The 20,142-nt window shown below is 39.1% G+C and overlaps 1 protein-coding gene across 1 annotated transcript; it reads left to right on the top strand.

The window, feature by feature from the left end:
• Positions 1 to 2,419: 2,419 nt before the first annotated feature.
• On the top strand, positions 2,420 to 18,578 carry RAB32 (RAB32, member RAS oncogene family). The gene is given in 5 exon segments (XM_049789377.1): positions 2,420 to 2,688; positions 16,643 to 16,740; positions 16,742 to 16,762; positions 16,764 to 16,922; positions 18,409 to 18,578. Coding segments are annotated over 5 exon segments (657 nt in total). The 5' UTR covers positions 2,420 to 2,459; the 3' UTR covers positions 18,559 to 18,578.
• Positions 18,579 to 20,142: the final 1,564 nt, after the last annotated feature.

A 20,142-nucleotide genomic window follows, 5' to 3' on the forward strand; every position in this document is an offset into this window, starting at 1 on the left:
AGGAGGGATGGGAATGACCACTAAAAGGCTGTTTTAGACAGCGGTCTAACAGGCTCTCTAGGAATCAAAGGTATCTAAAGATAGACATGTTTTTATCTTCACCTCTTATTTCTGGCTTTGTGCTCAACAATTATTCTTGGTGGTGCTGTGGAACCATATGTGGTGCTGGAGTTAAACCAAGGTAGGCAATTTGCAAGACCATTTTATTATCTCTCCAGTCCACAAATGATCAAACACTTTATATTGATATCTATAATCTCTGTTAAAATACATTCAGTGAGAAAAGTTCTTACCTCCCTATTCTTCTTTTTTTTTGGGGGGGGGTCACACCCAGCAGCACTCAGGCTTACTCCTGGCTCTATGCTCAGAAATCGCCCTGGTAGCAACAGGGGACCATATGGGATGCTGGGATTTGAACCTTCATCCTTCTGCATGCAAGGCAAATACCTTACCTCCATGCTATCTTGCTGGCCCCACTTCCCTATTCTTCTATTGAAATACTTGGTAATTTCTATGGCTCTCCATTTGTTCTTAAGTAAAAAAAAATATACACTGCTACAAGATTTCTTTCTAAGTAGTAGTCTAATAGTCTACAATTTGAATGTCACATTTAAAATAAAATTAAAGTCCCCTAAATACAAAATTTATCATTTTCCCCAAATAAGTTCTATTGAAACCTGGAATCCTTGTTGAAGGAAGGTATGCTCAGCATTATCTTTCCTTCTAAGATTTTCCTCTGATAGTTTGCTAACATTTATGCTGATGTGTCTGAGATGACTAAAAAGGTTGTTAAAACAGTGAGGGCTTTTAGTCCTATTTTTTTTGTTACTTATCATTGCTCTTTCTTAATAAAAAGTATGCCTTGGTTTCTCTTCACTAATTATTACTCTTTACTAATTATTACTCACTTTTTAGCAACCTCCTTTGTCTCATCTGTGACTATGATCTTCTCAAAGAAAATATGTGTCATTTGTCAAGAGAATCATCAATTTGTCCTTGCTCAGGGACAGAACTTTTTTTGTTTTGTTTTTGGACCTAACTACCTGAAGGGATTACTTCTGATGGAGCTTAGAGAATCATATTTGATGCTGAGGTGTGAACAATGGTTAGAAATGGTTAGAAATATGTAAAAATTTTCCCTATACTATTTCTCAAACTCTGAGAATAAAACCTGTGAGAGTATAAGAGTCAGATACAATTTGCTATTCCTCAATTTCCAAAGAACATAATTTAAGATTCTTACATGATCTACTTGATGAATTCCCTTGTACTAAGAATGAGAAAACCATCTAATGAAACCTAGCCTCTTGAGAGTAAAGGGACTCCCTACACTTGAACAAGACCCCTCCTTTCATGTGATTGAGTTTGGGTTATATTAAGCTTATATGTGTAACTTTAAATACATATTAAAATATTTTTGGAAGGTATTTCAAAACTGACTAAAGCACAGGCCTTAATTCATTGTACATATCAGTTCGCTAACCATGACAGTTACCATGGTAATTTTAAATATTATCAGCAGATGAGAGTGATTATGATGTATAAGAATATTCCATGTTTTGTAAATTTGAAAAATTACAAATGTGAACAATTTTTAAATAAAATCTTACTAAATAATGAAGATATGTTGAAAATATCCTCTCAAAAAGTAGAAACCAGGTAGCCTATTAGCAAACATCGCTTTTAGCTCTGGAGTCTCAAGAGTCCAACATCAAGGTGGTGGTAGATTTGGTTTCTGATGAGACCCGATTATCAATATTTTGGGGGAGTGGGCACAGCAGGCGGTGCTCAGGAATCACTCTTGGGCACCATATGGGATGCTGGGGATCGAATATAGGTCAGCCAAGTGCTACTAGGCAAAGCACTCTGAGCTATGGCTCCAATGAGCCTTAATGCTTAACTTCATTGATGATTATCTCCTGGTTGTGCCCAAAGTGGCAGAAGCAGGGAGGGAGATGTCCAAAAGTCTGGTGAGGAGACTGATGTCATTGAGCTCTAGTCTCAGGCGCTTGGCACCTCTGGAAGGCCCAACTTCTAATACCACCACCACCATGTGGTATTAGGATTTCCAGGTGTTTCTAACCACTATTGGCTGGGGAGAGAGACATCACTTTCCTCTCTCTGCACAGAAACTTGCAATGAAAGCCATTTGCACTCTTGCAATCGATTCCTTGCCCTGCCCTGCCCTGCCAGGCCCTGCCCTGGGTGGGTTAGGAGTGGCTGGCTGGCTGGCTGGCTGGGGCGCCACTTCTCCAGGCGGCCACTTGGGTGCGCCTTGGCCCGCGGGCGCCGGGGAGAGGAAGGCCCCGAAGTCCAGCGGGCGACCCGACCTTCTCCCCGACACGCCCCGCGCCGGCCCGACCTCCCCGCCGACACGCCCCGCGCGGGTTCCGAGTCACGCGGCCGGCCGGACGTCCAGTCCGCCGGGCTCGCGGGAGACGCAGCAGCAGCGGCGGCCGATGGCCACGCACCCGGCTACGGCCACGGCCACGGGCGCGCCCCGCGAGCACCTGCTGAAGGTGCTGGTGGTGGGCGAGCTGGGCGCGGGCAAGACGAGCGTGATCCGGCGCTACGTGCACCAGCTCTTCTCGCAGCACTACCGCGCCACCATCGGCGTGGACTTCGCGCTCAAGGTGCTCGCCTGGGACCCGCGCACGCTCGTGCGCCTGCAGCTCTGGGACGTGGCCGGTGAGACCCGGGGCCGACTTTTCCGGGCTGCGTGTGTGTGTGTGTGTGTGTGTGTGTGTGTGTGTGTGTGTGTGTGTGTGTGTGTGTGTGTGTGTGTGTGTGTGTGATGTGTGTCTCAGAAGAGGCGATCACTTGGTCATGCGTATCAGAAGACTTGATCCCTTCCCTGATCATGTGTATGCTATAAGAAGAATGATCACTTGATCATATATATATCTGTGTGCATATCAGAAGACATGATCACTCAATCACTCCAGGCCATGGGCCTGTGGGCTCACAGGAGTGTGGTCATGGATGTGTGTGCATCAGAAGAGGTGATCTCTTCTTGATCATGCCTATCAGAAGACTTGGTCCCTTGAACATGCGTATGTGTGTCTATCAGAAGAAATGATCACTATCACTTCAGGAGATGGGCCTGTGGGATGGAGGCTGATAAGTTCTAGGAATCAACTCCAACTTCGTTATAAGCAAGGCAAGTGCCTTATCCAAACTACTGTCTCTCTGGGCCTCTATTTCTTTCTTTTCCCAGGATGTTTTATTTTACCACCTCGCATACAAAATTCCTTCTTTACTTGTCTTGTTCTCATTCGTGGGTCAAATCAGCAGAGTGAAAATTTTGAAATCTTCTACCGTTTCTCCTTCTCAAAGGAGAAACATCATGTATGTGTGTGAAGAAATGATCACTTGATCATGTATGTGTGTGTATCAGAAGAGATGCTCACTCAATCACTTCAGGAGATGGGACTGTAGGCTCACAGGAGCTCACCCCACTTGTGAGCTCAGGGCACTGTATCAGGCAGCCCTCGTTGAACTCCAAAGTAGAATACCACATGCATAAATAACCTTGCTACCTGCATCTGCCAAGACTATAGGCTTTCCTTGTTCTGCTAGTTGCTTGTGCCTGAGCTCAGTATCCCTGGCGAGCACTGGAAGTCTATTGATGGAGAGCTTGGCCAGAAATTTTCTCTGATACTGTCCCGCTGAGTCGACTTGGACTGATCAGGGAGAGCTCTGCAGACAGACAGACATATGTCTCACTCCTCATTCTTTTCCAGTGTCACACACCCAAGGCCTGAAGTTCACTTTGGGTGACTCTTTTACCCAAAGTTACATTCAGAGCCAAGACGAGAATCCAGGATCCTTTTTACTTGTTTTGCTTTTGCTTTGGCAGTGTTCGGGGCTTTTTCCTGACTCACTCAGGGAGCCTGGTAAGTTGTAGGAATCAACTCCAACTTTGTTATAAGCAAGGCAAATGCCTTATCCAAACTACTGTCTCTCTCTAGCCTCTATTTCTTTCTATTCCCAGGATGTTTTTTTTTTTTTAACCACCTCACATACAAAATCCCTTGTTTACTTGTCTTGCTCTCATTCATGGGTCAGATCAGCAGAGTGAAAATTTCAAAATCTTCTACCGTGTCTCCTTCTCAAACCAGCACCAAACCTTGTCCATTTCTGCACACATGTACTCTATATATATGTGTGTATGTATATATATGTGTTTGTATACATACATATACATACACACATATATACATACACACATATATATACATGTACATATATATTATATGGCATTTACTTTTGTTTTTTTATTTAGAAACATAATAGCCCTCTTTCGATGCCTGATGGAGTAGCAGTAATTTAGGAATGCCAGTTCTGGCTACAGTGGTGGTGGCTGGGTGTGGATTCTTCAGTGCAAAGATGTTAGTCCTGGAAAGTTGCCAAGCGCAAGTGGTACCTGAGTTCCCTACTTGGTCATTATTGGTATTTCAAAGCTCAGTTCTGCAGGCTAGCACTTGAGAGGAAGCATGCTGTCGCCTGCCCACCTGTAACAGAGTATGTTTGAAATTGAGGGCTCCCGGGCTTATTAGTCTCTAGAAGAAAGTATTGAATAATTATCCCCTTTAGATTCATTCTAGACCAGCCTTCTCTACCTCACTTCTAAGAGTCATTTGCAGCACTTTCCACTTGTAGAGAAAGGGGGATGATCTGCCTTGAGCTCTGTGTATTTGGGTGTGTGTGTGTGAAAGGTGTCTATAGAAACTCAAAAGTTCCTGTGATGGGCCTAAGCAAGAGAGGACAGCAAGGTAGGGGACTTGCTTTGTGTGCACCCAAACCAGTTTCCCACGGGGTTTCCTGTGCACTGCTAGGAATAATTCCTGAGGGCAGAGCCAGGAGTAAGCCTTGAGCACCATTGTTGTGTCTCAAAACGTAAAAAAAGAAAAAAAAAAGTATAGTGGAAGGAATAAGGCCAGAAGTGAAAGGCTTCTTTCAAAACACTTCCTGTTGGTTCACAGAACTGGAGAGGGCTAGAACTGCTTCTGGCAAAGCCATGGATTCTTCGTACTAATTCCTCAGGGCCTTCCATGTAGCTCGGCATTTCCTCGAAGATAATTTTTAAGCTTCACCTTGGCAGCTTCTTAAGTTTGCCATATTCTTTGTGTACAATCCGTATGGCATTTAGCCAGCATGATTGGTTCCCACTGCCTTTAAATAAATTGGACTAGCTTGGTTTCAGGCCATAGTGTGGGTTTGTTCATTCTTCAGGAAAAGTGCTTCTTATCACTGTTTCCCATTTTGTTTTTCCTAAAAAGAAAAGACCTATAGGACCACCAGGAGGTCAGGTTCATCTTTACCAGACTCTGGATAAATACCTGGCACTTTAGCCTAAATCTAAGGTTTGAGCTATACTAAGAACAAAAGCAGATTTTTAAGATCTCAAGAGAGGGGCCAGAAAATAATCCAACACTTAGAGTGCATTCCTGATTTTATATAGTCTCCTAAGCATCATTGCATTGAGCCCTGAGTTCTTGAGCACCACATCACAGGGCCCAAATAGCATCGTTTCCTTTAGCCCTTGTATTGAATTTGCATGCAGAGAATTCCCCACATTCCTGAGCACCACTGGGGAGGCCCTAAACCAATAAGCAAAATATGTACAGGGCTGGAGGACAGTATGGTGTTCAGGGCCCTTACCTTGTACTCTGTCCACCTAAGTTCAATTTCTGGCATCACAAATGTTCCCCCACCCTTCCAGGATTAAGCCTTGATTATTGCCAGATATACTCTCCCCAAAAACATTCCAAAGGAAGTCATAGGTATATATCTATATATTATCTATTATACCTACATATATATAAATATATATATATATATATGATATTCAGCAAATACATGCCATCAGTGAAATGAACAAGATTAGAGGTAAATTTAGGAGGTTATTGTTAGTAGGATAAAAGGAATTTATTTAAAATGGAATCAGTTTATCAGGAAATGGAGAGACAGAAGTGCTTTAAGTTTCCTTATGCTTTAGAAAGTGACATGCCTTCATGATTTTAGTTTGGTCGGACTGTTTGATCTAATGAGTTCTAGGTCTCATACCGTTTGCATTAAGTAATAATGATGTAATGACATGAAGACCAAGACCACTGGAAAAATTCCCCTCATGGCTAAACATTTTTGTCTTATGCAATAACAATTCTCAGAGGGTAGAAATATTTCTTGATTGCACAATGGTAAATAGAGCCAGCCTCTCAGATGAGTTGAATTTAGAATGTGGTTAGTTTTGGTTTCTTTTAGAGATGGGAAAAGTGGTAATTGTCTCCCAGTCTCTATGCCTGAAAATTTGGGCCTATCTGACAGGCAACAATTTTCCATATATTTTTGGTCAATGTTTCTAGACTTAAACTTCAGTTAAACACCATTCCTAGGTATCCTTTATTGGGTGAAATTAATGAAGCTTCAGTGTTTCGTAGCAGTTTATTTCAATTGCTCTCTCTTAACTCCTACCTGATTTAAGACAGCTTCTCAAAATACGACTGACATACAGTAAAATATTTAAAATTTTTAGAAGTCTTTAAAATGAATTTAATAAGTGCGTGATAAATTAGGATGTAGTGGGAGATAGCTCTGATTTTTTTAATGCATGTATAGGCAAAATAGTGCTAGACTTTTATTTATTTATGATTCTTAAAACTAGACAGTTTATCAGGAAAGTTGAATGAATGACATAGGCTTCAATCATCTTGGTTTATTTGGTGGGCAGCTGGTAGTGCTCAGTGGCCTCTCCTGGCTAGCTCTAGGGGACCATATGTGGTACAAGTGATCAAACCTATTGGCCACATGCAAGGCAAGTGCCCCACCCATTTTACTAGTTCTGACTCTTTTGTTTTAAGCTTGTCCATTTAGTGCTTTTAGAGAAAATACGATTTAAGCTTCATGTATTCTTTAAAGTGATTTGCTTTTCTTGGGGAGTCATATTTTTCCCCTTAAGAAATCGAGACTCAAAGAAGTGGTAAAACTTATATGTTTTTGTACAAAGTCGAACTAAGGAAGGCAATTGGGAAAAACTCACTAAAATAGAATGGGAGGCTCCTGGGAGATCAGAGTAATCACTCTGATTCAGGCCTGTTGGTTTTCAATTTTCTCCTCCCTGTAGCCCTGCTGGTGGGTACAGCGTTGTAGCTCTTGCTTTCAGAAAGAAACAAGAAAGGAAATCATCCTGCTTACAGTTGATGTTTGTCCAGTGTCTTTAAGCATTTTATTTTGTTCTGGGGAGTCTCCTTACTGGTGCTCAGTGGCTCTCAGGACTTTTCTTGCTACTCAACTCAGGACAGCTGTGCTGTGGCAGTTGTGCTTCAGGATGTGGTTCAGCTGGGATGGGGTGGGGCAGAGATGACCCAGCCACCTTAGCAGTGCTCTGGGGCTCTCAGTTACTCCCAACAATGCTGAGGGTCGGTGGGGGTATCAGGGGATAATATGATACCAGTGATGGAACTAAGATCAGCTACATGCAGGTCAGAAACCTTAACCATCCTACGCTATCTCTCAAGCCTCTTAAATGCCTCTTAAATTCTCAACCTTCATTTTCTAGGATCAGGTTTTCTTTAAATTTCAGAACACAGGTAAAGGGGTGCATGTTGAGACATTGTATACTGAAATTTGAATATCAATAATTTTCTTAACTTTATATCTCACAGTGATTTAATAAATTTGGTACAGTGGGTAGAGGGCTTGACTTACATGTAATTGACTTGGGTTCAATTCCCAGCATCCCATATGCACCTCACCAGCCAGGTAGGAGTATTTTCTGAGTGCAGAGCCAGAAATAATCATCAGGTGTGTCTCCCAAACATGAAATTAAAAACCAGATAAAACTTTCTTTACAAAAATTCAAACCCTCATTTAGAGTGAAGAACACACATAAAGTACATGTTTACATAAAATACTATATTACAAGAACTATATTTATGCTCACTTTTATTTGTTTGGTACCCATCCTAATTAGAATCTTGATCCTTATTTTCTTGATCTATCTTACACTCTATTACCAGACCCAGTGATCTCCTCTTGCTTTTTGTCAGAACTCTTCTATAGGTCCAGGAGCAAGAATCTGAGGCATTATCCCAAGTGCTTTTTTGTTTGTTTGTTTTGTTTTATTTAAATGATGTAAGTGATTTATTTAGTTTTCTTTTTGTTTAAGCTGTGTCAACCAGCTGTGCTCAGCATTTACTCCTGGCTCTTTGCTCAGGGATCACTCCTGGTGGGGTTTCAAGGGTCCTTTATGCCATGCTGCGATTGAACCCAGGTTGGCCAAGTGCAAGGCAAACAATGCCTCACATGCTGTACTAGCTCTCTCTTTCAAATGCTTTCTTAATATTCAAGTTTGTTGTCAGTCTGAAAAAGCAATGCATTTGGGTTATTGGTTTATGTAATTTGTAGTCTTCGTGTTTTTTTTATTATTATGAGGTCACAACTGGCAGTGCTAACAGGTAGGGTTGATGTGGGTGCATACATGCAAAAGCACATGCTCTCCCTCTTGACATGTCTCTGGACCCCTGTGGACTCTGTCTCAAACAAGGCTATAGTAGCTTCTTTGGCTTCATTGATCACCTAATAACTGATTTTAAGGAATTGAAAAAAATCTTTATTGCAGGGGCGGAAGTGATAGCACAGTGTATTATTTGCCTTGCACGCAATGGTTCTGGATTCGATCCTCAGCATCCACCAAGCCTGTCAGGAGTGATATTCCTGAGCACAGAGTTAGGAGTAATCCCTGAGTGCTGCCAGGTTTGACCCAAAAAGTAAAAAGAAAAAATTATTACATCCAAGTTGTGTATATTCGCACCAACTCCAGCCCTATTCAGTTTCAATTATTGTGCTGCTTAAGTCTAAGCAAAACCTATCATCCCATTTATGTTTTTAATTAATTCTCAACAAGTTCAGAGAAACTGAACAGAGGTGCTCACCTCTGTCGTATGCATGCACAGCTTACTAGTATAACAGACAACCAAATAGCACGCTTGTGCTAATAGGCCCTAGAAATTCTGCTTATACTGACATGCCTGTTGCCTTGTCTATTTTGAGTAGTATCCATGTTGGTTGCCCTCTGTTAGTTCCAGTCGGCTGGAAAACACGCAGTTTACCAGACAGGAAATAGGAGGGATTCAACAAACCCTAAATTTTGGCTTTGCCTCCAGCCATTTGCCCAATTACTCAGTCTTTTTAATTGAACCACAGGCTTTTCTAGTTCCCCATGCCTACATGCTAAGATTGTAGTCAAATTACTCCAAGAAATAATAGGTCACCAGAGGCCCTGTTGAGTGACCATTTTGATCCTGAGATAGGAAAACAAGTTTTGCATAGTAGAGAAGTTTTTTTTGCCTCGTTGTTGTTAACACTATCATGACTTTTAGTCTAATTTCAAATGTCCTGGTGATTCTTATATGCAAGTAATATACTCATATTTTAGGCTCTTTGAATAACTACTATTTTTGTTACCAATCTAGAATTTCCAGTTATTATACTTCCCTTAATTATAATGCACAGCACTTCCAATTTAGTTACTTTTTCCATAGTCTCCATAATTTTTTTGCCCGCCCTTTAATTTTTTTTTTATTTAGTCACCTTGAAATTGCAAAGTCATTCATACAAATGTCTCAACACCAATCCCCTCATGAAAGCCCACTTTCCTCCACCAGTTGTATAGCTCTCCCACTCCCCCACCCCCACCTTTTTGCCTCTCACCCTCTAGTCTAAGAGAGGCACTTTTTAAAAAATAATTCATTTGGGGCTGGAGTGATAGCACAGTGAGTAGGGCATTTCTTTGCCTTTTTTGCAGCCCAGCTGACATCTAAATTTGATTCCTGCCATCCCATATGGTCCCCCCAACCTGCTAGGCATGGTAATTTCTGAGCCCAGAGCTAGGATTAATGCCTGAGCACCACTGCATGTGGTCATAAAAGCCAAAAAAATAAAAAATTAAAAAATTAAAGAATTTATTTAGTAAATAAATGAATACTATTTAATATTAAATTTCATTAACGTTTAATATTGTTTAATAAATTATTGTATTTAATTAAAGAACCTTGACTTGCAAACTGTTGGTTTTAGACATCTTATATTTCAACACCAATCTCAACACCCACAGCAGTGTTATCATACTGTGTCATGCATGCCATCCCCCGCCCTCACTCCTTTTTGAAATAAGTTTTTAAATAGGTTTTTGCACTGTAGTTTATGAAACTTTTTTTGATAATTTTACAACCTTTCAGCATTACCTCCTCCCTCTTCCTTCTGAGAATTTCCTTGCACCATAGTTCTTCCTCCCTCCCAGTTCTATGCCCCAGTCTTCTCACATAATAAGCTTCTTACTGAATACTAGTTCTCATGTTTTGTTTTTTTTTTTATTTGGTTTCCATTGTCTTTGGGTATCCCTATAACATCATTATGTTTCTTCATATTCCACATATGAGAGATCATTCTGATGCATCTCTGTCCCTCTAACTAACTTCACTCAGCTTGAGACTTTCTAAGTCCTTCCATTCAGCAGAAAAATTGCAAGACTCTATCTTTTCTATGGCTTGTAATATTCCACTGTGTAGATTGTAGATTATCATAGTTTCTTTATCCAGTCACCTCTTCTTGGACACTGAGGTTTCCAAATTTTAGCTATTATGGGTAGTGTTGCAAAGGTATAAGGGTGCAAATGCCATTTTTCCATATTGTTTTGGGATGCTTGGTATATAATTCCAAGAAATAGAATTGCTGGATAAAATAGAAGCTCAATTCCTAGATTTAGATATGTTTATATTGTTTGTCAAGAACACCAAACTAGTCAGCATTCCCACTAACAGTGGATTAGAGTCCCTTTTTCCCTGCAATCATGTTAGCTCAAGTTGTTCTTATTTTTTTGGATGTATCCAAGAATCTGGTGTAAGATGGTATCTCACTGTTGCTTTGGTTTGCATCTCCCTGATGATTAGTGATGTGGAGCATTTTTTTCATGTGCCCTTTGGCCATATGTATTTTTCTTTTGAGGAAGTTTCTGTTTATCTCATCTCTTTTTCCTCACTTTGATTATTTCCAAAAGTGGGCTGGTCTGAAGTTAGTATATGGCTACTCAGCATACCCTGGGAAAGCACAGTAATAAACAAAGATATATTGTCTGGTCACTGTGTGATGTCAGGGATTAAGCTGGTAAACCATACATTATTTCTTTCAGTATTGGTCTTGGGAAAGGAGTTGAAATGTTGAGCCACATTAGGTCCTGGCAGTGCTCAGGACCTATTCCTGGCTTTGTGCTCAGGAGGGACCTCTAGTGTTGCACTAAGTACCATATGCAGTGCAGGGGATAGAACCAGGGTAGGCTGCATGGGTGACAGTGTCTTAATTATTGTGGAATATTTCTTTTATAATGTTATTATAAAATATATTTTAGGAGAAATTATATCCATCATGAAGCTGTTACTTCAGCCTTCTATTTTTTAAGATTTTGATATGGAATCTCTAGTGACTCTTGCTGTGTTTTCAAATGTCCCAGATAATGTTTTCATTCAGGAATGGAGGGGAATCACTCCAGAGATGATTGCCATGGCACAAGAGAGTCTTGTTCACTGTTCCCTATTTGGGGACACAGTCAGTCCACTGAGAAAGCCCTGGGGTTAGTGAGGGCCAGAGTCATCATTGAGGATTTTTTGCAGGAAGGAATAAACAAGGCTAATCAGGTAAACTAAGCAAGCTAAGAATCAGACAGATCATAAGTGTTTAGTATATTCTGAGCATTACCATGAGCTCTCATTGTCTACTGCATTGCTCTCAGAGTTTCTTAGGGTCAGGAGATAAGTGTTTTGGACTGCAGAAGCCTGTTTAGTGGAAAAATAAGGGCTTGAAATTGCTGTGTGCTTTGCCTAGCAGAGATGTGCCACCATCGAGTTCTTGCTACCTTGAGGGACTAGGTGAGCTGGGAAGGCAGTGCCTGCCTTGCTCTGCAAGGCTCTGGATGTTGGAACCTCTGATGAAATACAGAAAATTTTATTAAGATACATCATTCCTAGATGCTTATTAAAATAGATGGAGAGAACTTGTTCTTCCCAAGTTTGAAGGACATTGATTTGTAGCTCAGTAATAACATATTCCTAAAATAGTTAGGATTTCACACTTAATCAACACCTAAGTAATAGAGAGTGGGCTTGGCTGACAAGTTTGGTTATGTTCTAGCTACAGAGATCTTCTGTTGGGCAGTGAAACAAGTGCTTTTGTTTACTTCTGAAAGGTGAGATGAAAAGTTGAGAAAAAGGTGCTTTGGAAATCAGTTGTCTATTCCGAAGAATTTTGTACTTTGTACAGTCAAATATGTGAGGGAAATGGCATTTATTTACTTTTCCTTTGAGGCAGAACTGGATGAAAAAAATGGGTACCAGAAGGTCTTCTTTAAGGATCTCTATTTTATATCCTTTCCTTCGTTTTTATTTATTCCTGATATTTTCCCTAAGGGTCTTAAAGAAAGATGATATTGTAACATCTTGGAATAAAGCAAAATATATTATTTTTCTCAGTGTGATTATATGGGCCCTCCTCCATCAGATTTACCTGTGATTCTTAAGGTGCAGACTTTTAGCAGCTGATAATGGACTGTTTGACTCCATCTGGTTAACATTATATATTATGGTTCAGCCAGAAAGAGCATGGATATTTCAAAGCTGGTAACCTTCTCATGAAGATTTTAAGCTAATTTTCCACCACTTTGCTACTTCTAGACAATTTGTCTTTGTTGTCCTACCAGTGCTGCATTCCTGCTTTCAAAGGAAACTGTACAATCTCCAAGTTTTGTATTATGTGAGGTGGTGTGATTGCTTTCCCATAGAAAGCATTTAAAAGGGATACGGGGATAGGCAACTGGCAATCATCTCTGCTTACCTAATCAATTCCTAGAAGTAGAACCTAGAAGGTAGTCATTGACAGGACACACTGGGCACATCCACGTTGAGAATGAGTGCACTGCCGTCGGCATTCATGGTACTATTTCCATTTCTCCAATAATGGGACAGTCTGTTGCTTTTCATGCTTCCTTACATTCATGTCCCATCTTCAGGTCCTGTCACCCATCACCTTTTTCTCTGTGTATCTGTCTCAGGAGCCTCCTTTCAGGGTACTTAGAGGCAAGATGGTTCATAAGCTAAAAATAGTCTATTTTTTACTCTTCTTACAACAAATTGGTTAGAAAAAGAAAAAAACACAATACAAATGCTTAATTCTATTATATCTTTGGATGCAATAAAGTTTAGTGCTTTACATACATTTATGCAAACTTATTTTCCAAATGTAAGTGATTTGCCTCTCATTCCCTCTGGTGTCACTTTTTTTTTCTACATGGAAGTAGATTTTCCAATATAGATGAAATTTTATAAGTTGGAGATGGTTTTGATAGTTGATCCTCTTTAAGAATAATCATTAAAAGGCTTTCAAAGCCCTTTGCTTTCCCTCTCAAATAAACTCCTAATAATCCTGGAGACTTTTGCATGACTCCACGTTTACAGATAAGTAAAATAAAACTAAGAAGGATGAGAGGTAATTTTTTGGTGGGGGAGGGCTTGGCTCATACCAGCAGTACTCAATGCTTACTCCTAGTGGGTTCAGAACCATAGAGAGTGCCAAGGATAAAACCTGGATCAGCTACTTGCAAGGCAAGTGTAACCGACTGTTGCTATCTGAACCCAGGATCAGAGAACTTTTCAATATCTACAGACTTATAACTTGAAAAATGAGGGCATAGATTCAGATAGTTCTCCTCCCTAACATTGAACTTCCATGTGACACAATACTGCCTCATCATCTGATATGTGATAAAAGGAAACCAGTTAATTCAGTGAGATTGTATGAGGTCATGTGCCTCTTTTCATTTCTTAGTGGTCAGACTGAAACTATGAAATTCAGTGTGTATTTCTGACTCAAATGATGCTAATATGATGAATTCTCTCCTAAACTCACTTTACCCAAGAAATAGAATCACTTATTTTATGGAAAATTGTGCAAATCAGTCAGAAGAGAAGTGGACAAATAGCAAGTGTTCTATTTTTAGTTCCACTAAAATATTAGCATTACAGTAGACCTTTAATGTAAAAAAATTATTTTGCTTCTAATAGTACTTCAGCATGTTAAAGTATAATTCTGTGGTAATTTTATGTCTTGATAAAGAAGTGTTATCATGATTCAACTAGATGACCCAAAATAGTAAAACTATGTCGCTTAGAAATGTACTGATTAGGGGCCGAAAAGATAGCATGGAGGTAGGGTGTTTGCCTTACACGCAGAAGGTCACTGGTTCGAATTCCGGCATCCCATATGGTCCCCCGAGCCTGCCAGGAGCCATTTCTGAGCCTGGAGCCAGGAGTGACCCCTGAGCACTGCCAGGTATGACCCAAAAACCAAAAAAAAAATGTACTGATTAAGACATTTGTAAATGGGCATATAATATCACATTATATAACTTATATAATTCATATAATTAAATGATTATAATTTTTAAAATTATAAATAATGTAATAATTTTATTATATAAGTCATATATAAATATATATTAAGACATTTGTTAAGTGGGCACATAATATCATATTATACATAGTTGTAGGAAAAAAATCTCATGGCTAGTTAATTATCCCTACAGAATCAGTGACCCAACTAAAATTGTGTTTTACCTGGGTCTTGAACAGCACCAATCACACAAGCTAATTAAATTTCATATGATTTAGAATTGGTGTTTTTTAAGTTATTTTTGCACTCAGTAATGCCTGTGTTGTAATAATGGCTTATGTTAGAAATACGTTAAATGAGAGGGCTGGAGAGATAGCACAATGATAGGGCATTTGCCTTGCATGCAGCTGACCCCAGAGGGACTCAGTTAGATTCCTGGCGTATATATGGTCCCCCAGCCTGCCAGAGGCGATTTCTGAGTGCAAAGCCAGGAATAACCCCTGAGCACTGTTGGGTGTGGCCCAACAACCAATCAATCAATTAATCAATAAATAAAGTTTAAAAAAGAAAAAAGAAATTCGTTAAAAGAAATCAGTAACTCAGCAAAGTAGAGAGATTCTCTTACAAATCTTTTGGAAATTATGATATTTCCCTAATTCATATCTGTATCCTTTTAATGCTGCTTTATATTTGATTCTTTATATTTGATCATTTGGTTCAGTGACTTTAGAATCTTTAGAAACACAAAAAAATATTAACATTACACAGAAGCCTGAAACTTGAGAATGTAAGAACTGGAAGGGATTTAAGTGACTCCCAAAGATCTCTACAGATAATTGACTTATTTAGACATGTCTAGAATGGTCTGATGTTTTGCTTTTCTAGTACTATATGCTTTTATCAGGGTCATCTTTATTCACTTCAGCTTTTGACAGCACCATGAATTATAACACATAGATGTCTGTTATAGTTTATTGGTGCCTTCTTTTTTCATTTAAGTATTACATGTATTCAGTACTTAACACTGCTTCCAGCTAAGCACTTATGAAGTGCCTGTAATGGATCGGGCATTTTACTGTTTTTCTTTTTGAAGTTGGTGTATAATTTGATCACTGACAGTAGAAGTCAAGACAACTACAAAATAATTCAGAATATCTGGCATAGTTCCTTTGGTATGTATGTCAGTAGACCTGGGTTTTAGTCCTATATTCTTCAATCACTATCATCCTGGCCAGGCAGCCCTGATTCATGAATTAGTTGAATCTGCCAAATGAGGGTCCTTCCTAGGTTAAACAGTCATTAAGATTTCAGTTAGTAAAACAACACTTTGCAGAGTTCTCTGTAATATGCCAGGTAATAAATCCATCCCCCACTCCAAGTACTTTTTATGTGTCAAATTATTTTCAAAGTACAGTGATACTGAAGTAGTCTGCAATTCAAACAATTTTTAATTACCACGACTATTGTGCTCTCTTTGCTGTAAGCTTCTCATAGTTCTGCATGTGTCTACTTGCTTTGAGGAGATCCATTTTATAGATGGAGTCAGTTGCAATTCTAGGCCAGAGAAGTGAAGGTAAAATGAATTGAGGGCAGAAGCCCCTTTTCTCATGCCCAGTCTTAATCTGCTGGACTAACAGTTTAGCCCCATTTGTCTTATCTTCTTCCTGCAAGCTTCATTTTGTTCTATTCTGGTCCCCTCTTCCTTCCACACCCAGCTTCCCTTTTTCCTTTAGCATCTTTCATTCCTTACATGAGAAGTGTGCAAATAGAAAATCATGGACCCTGTAGCTTTAAGGCTGATGTTGATGTAGAATGTGTCATACATACTTGCAGAACATAACATGTGTTCCACTATTTCTGTGTTTGTTTCTGTGTCCATGTCCTTAATATTACCAAATATATGGAGCTCGGTGAAGGTGGCGCTAGAAGTAAGGTGTCTGCCTTGCAAGCACTAGCCAAGAAAGGACCGAGGTTCGATCCCCCGGCGTCCCATATGGTTCCCCAAGCCAGGGGCAATTTCTGAGTGCTTAGCCAGGAGTAACCCCTGAGCATCAAATGGGTGTGGCCAAAAAAATCAAATATATGCTGTAAAATAAGAGACATGCATTTCTAGCATTAGAAGTGGTGTTAAATGAATTGAAATTCTGTATATCCATGAGTAGCCATGGATGGTGCATATTAATGGTATCATATTAATTCCTAGGGCAGGAGCGATTTGGCAACATGACCCGAGTATACTACAAAGAAGCTGATGGTGCCTTTATAGTCTTTGATATATCAAGAAGTTCCACGTTTGAGGCCAGTTTTGAAGTGGAAAAGTGACCCTGGATAGTAAAGTTCATCTTCCAAATGGCAACCCTATTCCAGCTGTCCTTTTAGCCAACAAATGTGACCAGAAAAAAGACAATGGCCAGATCCCTCCCCAGATGGACCAGTTCTGCAAAGAACATGGCTTCTCTGGGTGGTTTGAAACCTCTGCAAAGGTGAGATTTGCTGCGGACTTTTTATCTGTGTGCCTGTACATTGCAAACTGAGTTTTACTTCAAAGTAGGGAGATTTTTGTGAGCATTTTGGGAAAGCCTAGAAAAAGGAAAAAAACAACTGAAGCTTAACACGAAGATGGTATTTCCCTTCAATGAGCAGCAGGAATGCTTTAAAAATTGGCTAATGAGGAGGTGAATGGGAGGGCAGACTTGACATTTCAATTAAAATGGGCCATGATGTAGAGCCAGGAACAAGAGTTTTTGTGTTTCAGTCTTCATGTGGAGCATAATCTGTAGTTTGTCTTTTGTAGAAGGTGTCTCTTCAAGTCCAAGTTCACATGATGTTATAGAACAAAATATATACTGTAGAGAAGGCATGGGCAGGACTCACAAAGACATTGTAAATGTCAGGCAGATGTTTTCACTTGATTTTGGAGAGTTGTTAAGCTGTCGTTATATTGGAGAATTTGAATAAGAGTGAAGTGATGTCATGTGTGGAGTGCTTCTCCCTGAATAGTTGATTAAGACTTTTCTTTATTATAGGAATTTTATAAATAAAATTTTTCTTGGAGACAAAACAAAACCATTTAAGTTAGTGGTTGAAAACTTGAACAGACTCTCCATTGTGAAACTTATAATCTATACAAACTTCTCTGCACCCCTTATTTTATGCTTGTAATTTCCATTTCTGCTTGTGTATAAGTTTCACATTGGAGAGTCAAATAATAAAAATGACCCTTAGATAAAAATACAGATGTTGTTCTTTCCTTCTGTGTCATCATTGCTGAAATAGCAACAACCAAAATACAATCCTTTTCTGAGTTCTGAGCTAGAGCAAGAACTGTAACAGGCCTTTTAATGCACCTTTTCACATTCACAAAAGGGTTATGTCTCCCCCTGTTTCTAAGGAGCTGGACAGAAGTACAATGGGTGATCCATTGCCCATCCAGAAGTACGATGAAGTTCAGGTGGCCTCTCAATCAAGTTCAGGTGGCTGGAGGCCTCTACAAAGATCAGAAAATTTGCAAGGTAGTCCAGGTGTATCGGAAGAAATATGGCATCTACATTGAAGAAGTCAGTGAAAGAAAACAAAGGCACAATAGTTTATGCAGGCATTCACCCCAGCAAGGTGGTTATCACTAGACTAAAACTGGACCAAGCTCACAAAAAGTTCTTGAATGCAAATTCAAAGATCACTAAGTAGAAAAGGAAAAGGGCATATATGGGAGAAAAATTAAGATACAGGAATAAAGTGAATTTTATACAACTTGATTAAAAACTGTAAAATCAAAACAAAAGAGAATGCCAGTCAGTGTTAGAGAAATTCTGAGATGATTGACTTAAATGCATAACTTTAGAGTAAGCTTAACCTACTTCCTACTTTTAATACTCAAGACACCGGAAGCCCATGTATTATGAGAACTTCTGGTATGAATTTTCCAAATTTCGTTATTGATGCTAACTAAGCTCAATGTCTTCCTTCCAGGATAACATAAACATCGATGAAGCTGCACGGTTCCTAGTGGAAAACATTCTCACAAGCCAACAGAGCTTCCCCAAGGAAGACAAGGATGAAGACAAGATTAAACTGAGTGAGGAGAAGATCACTGCAGAGAGCAAAACCCAGTGTTGTTGACAGGACTCTGCTTGTCTGCTGTGGAGCAAAGCCTGACCCCATTCAGAGAGAATCCCAAACAGGAGAGTAGCAAACAGGGACACATGCCCTGCCCCGTGCTTCCTCTAGGGCTGTACTTTGACTTGACAGTAACATCGCCCCTGAGAGCCCACACTGAAGTAGAACTTTGATGATGCACCTAGCATCTTAACGTGTCACTCTTGTCATTGTGTTCGGGATACTGATTGCATACTGTTTACATCCCCTTCAATATAATTTTTAGGTGATATCTCCTCTGGTTTCAGTAAAGCTTTCCATGCTGTAATTTTTATGGTAAACACTGGGGTGGTAATAAAAGTTGACCCAAGATCTTACAGTAAATTTATGAATCTGTTTTTATGTACGTATTCTATACAAACTTGCCTTTTTAGACTCTAAGCCATGAAAAGGTTTAAAGTTCTTGTTTAACAATATTTTCCTTTTGAGAACTTTGAAAAAAATTTTTGTTTGTTTGTTTAAGGGGCAATACCCAGCCATGTTCAGGGCTTACTCCTGGCTCTATGCTCACGAATTACTTCTAGTGGTGCTATGAAGACTGAATGGGATGTTAGGGATTGAACCCAAAAGGGTCATTTGCAAAGCAAGTGCCTTATCTACTTTACTGTCACTATTCTTAGTTACTGTGGCATATGATTATTATATCTCATTTAATAGCATTTGAAAAAGCACTTTTATCAGTCTGATATCAGGCTCTGGTTCTTACCAGTTGAATCAATATAAATGAATATTCTCTCTCCCAAATATTTTTCCTCTTCTCATAAGTTGTATCTGGGAATATGATTGATATTACCATTAAAATTTTCTCTTAAGTATAACTAGAGTTTTCAACTCTACATTGTAATAGTCAAAGAGTTTATTTCAATGTATAGATATATCCATCATCCTATCCTATATTTTTTGTGTGAAAGAAACTAGGTCATACATGATTTTATACAATATTTTGAATTTAATGTATGATGCATGATTAAAGGTCAGACTCATAATTGTATGTTATAATCTAATTAGGAAAATGAATAAGAATTTTCAACAAAATTTTTGTTTCGGATTAATGTTATTCTGGGTAATGTGGAATATATTTTCTGCCTTAGAAAACTTTGTATCTGTCACTTGTGCCTTTTATTTTTAAAAGTAACACAATGATATTGTGTGAAAGGACCACTTATTTCTTCCAGAGAAAATTTAAAAACTTTTGGGACACAAAATTAGTGCAAAATGACTCATTAAAAAATATGTCATAGAATACTATGGACTTGATAGCAGACATCCATGGATTTTTTTCAAAACAGGGAAAGACTGCCTTAGAAATATAATTGACCTAGCAAGAATGTTTGAAGAGTTGTCGTGGGTCACAAATTGTATTCACTCTGTTAAACCATTAAAGCTTGTCTAGAAATCACAAATAATTGTCTGTGTTTTATATTTAACTCTTTGACGTCTTTGGACATGTATGTTTTAAAGGAAATAACATTATATGAGATTTAGAACAGAAATAAGATCTTAATTTAAGTAATATATTCTTTAGTAAATTAAAAACATTAAATTTTC

Source organism: Suncus etruscus, chromosome 15, assembly GCF_024139225.1.
Source record: "Suncus etruscus isolate mSunEtr1 chromosome 15, mSunEtr1.pri.cur, whole genome shotgun sequence".
Classification (NCBI taxonomy): Eukaryota; Metazoa; Chordata; class Mammalia; order Eulipotyphla; family Soricidae; genus Suncus; species Suncus etruscus.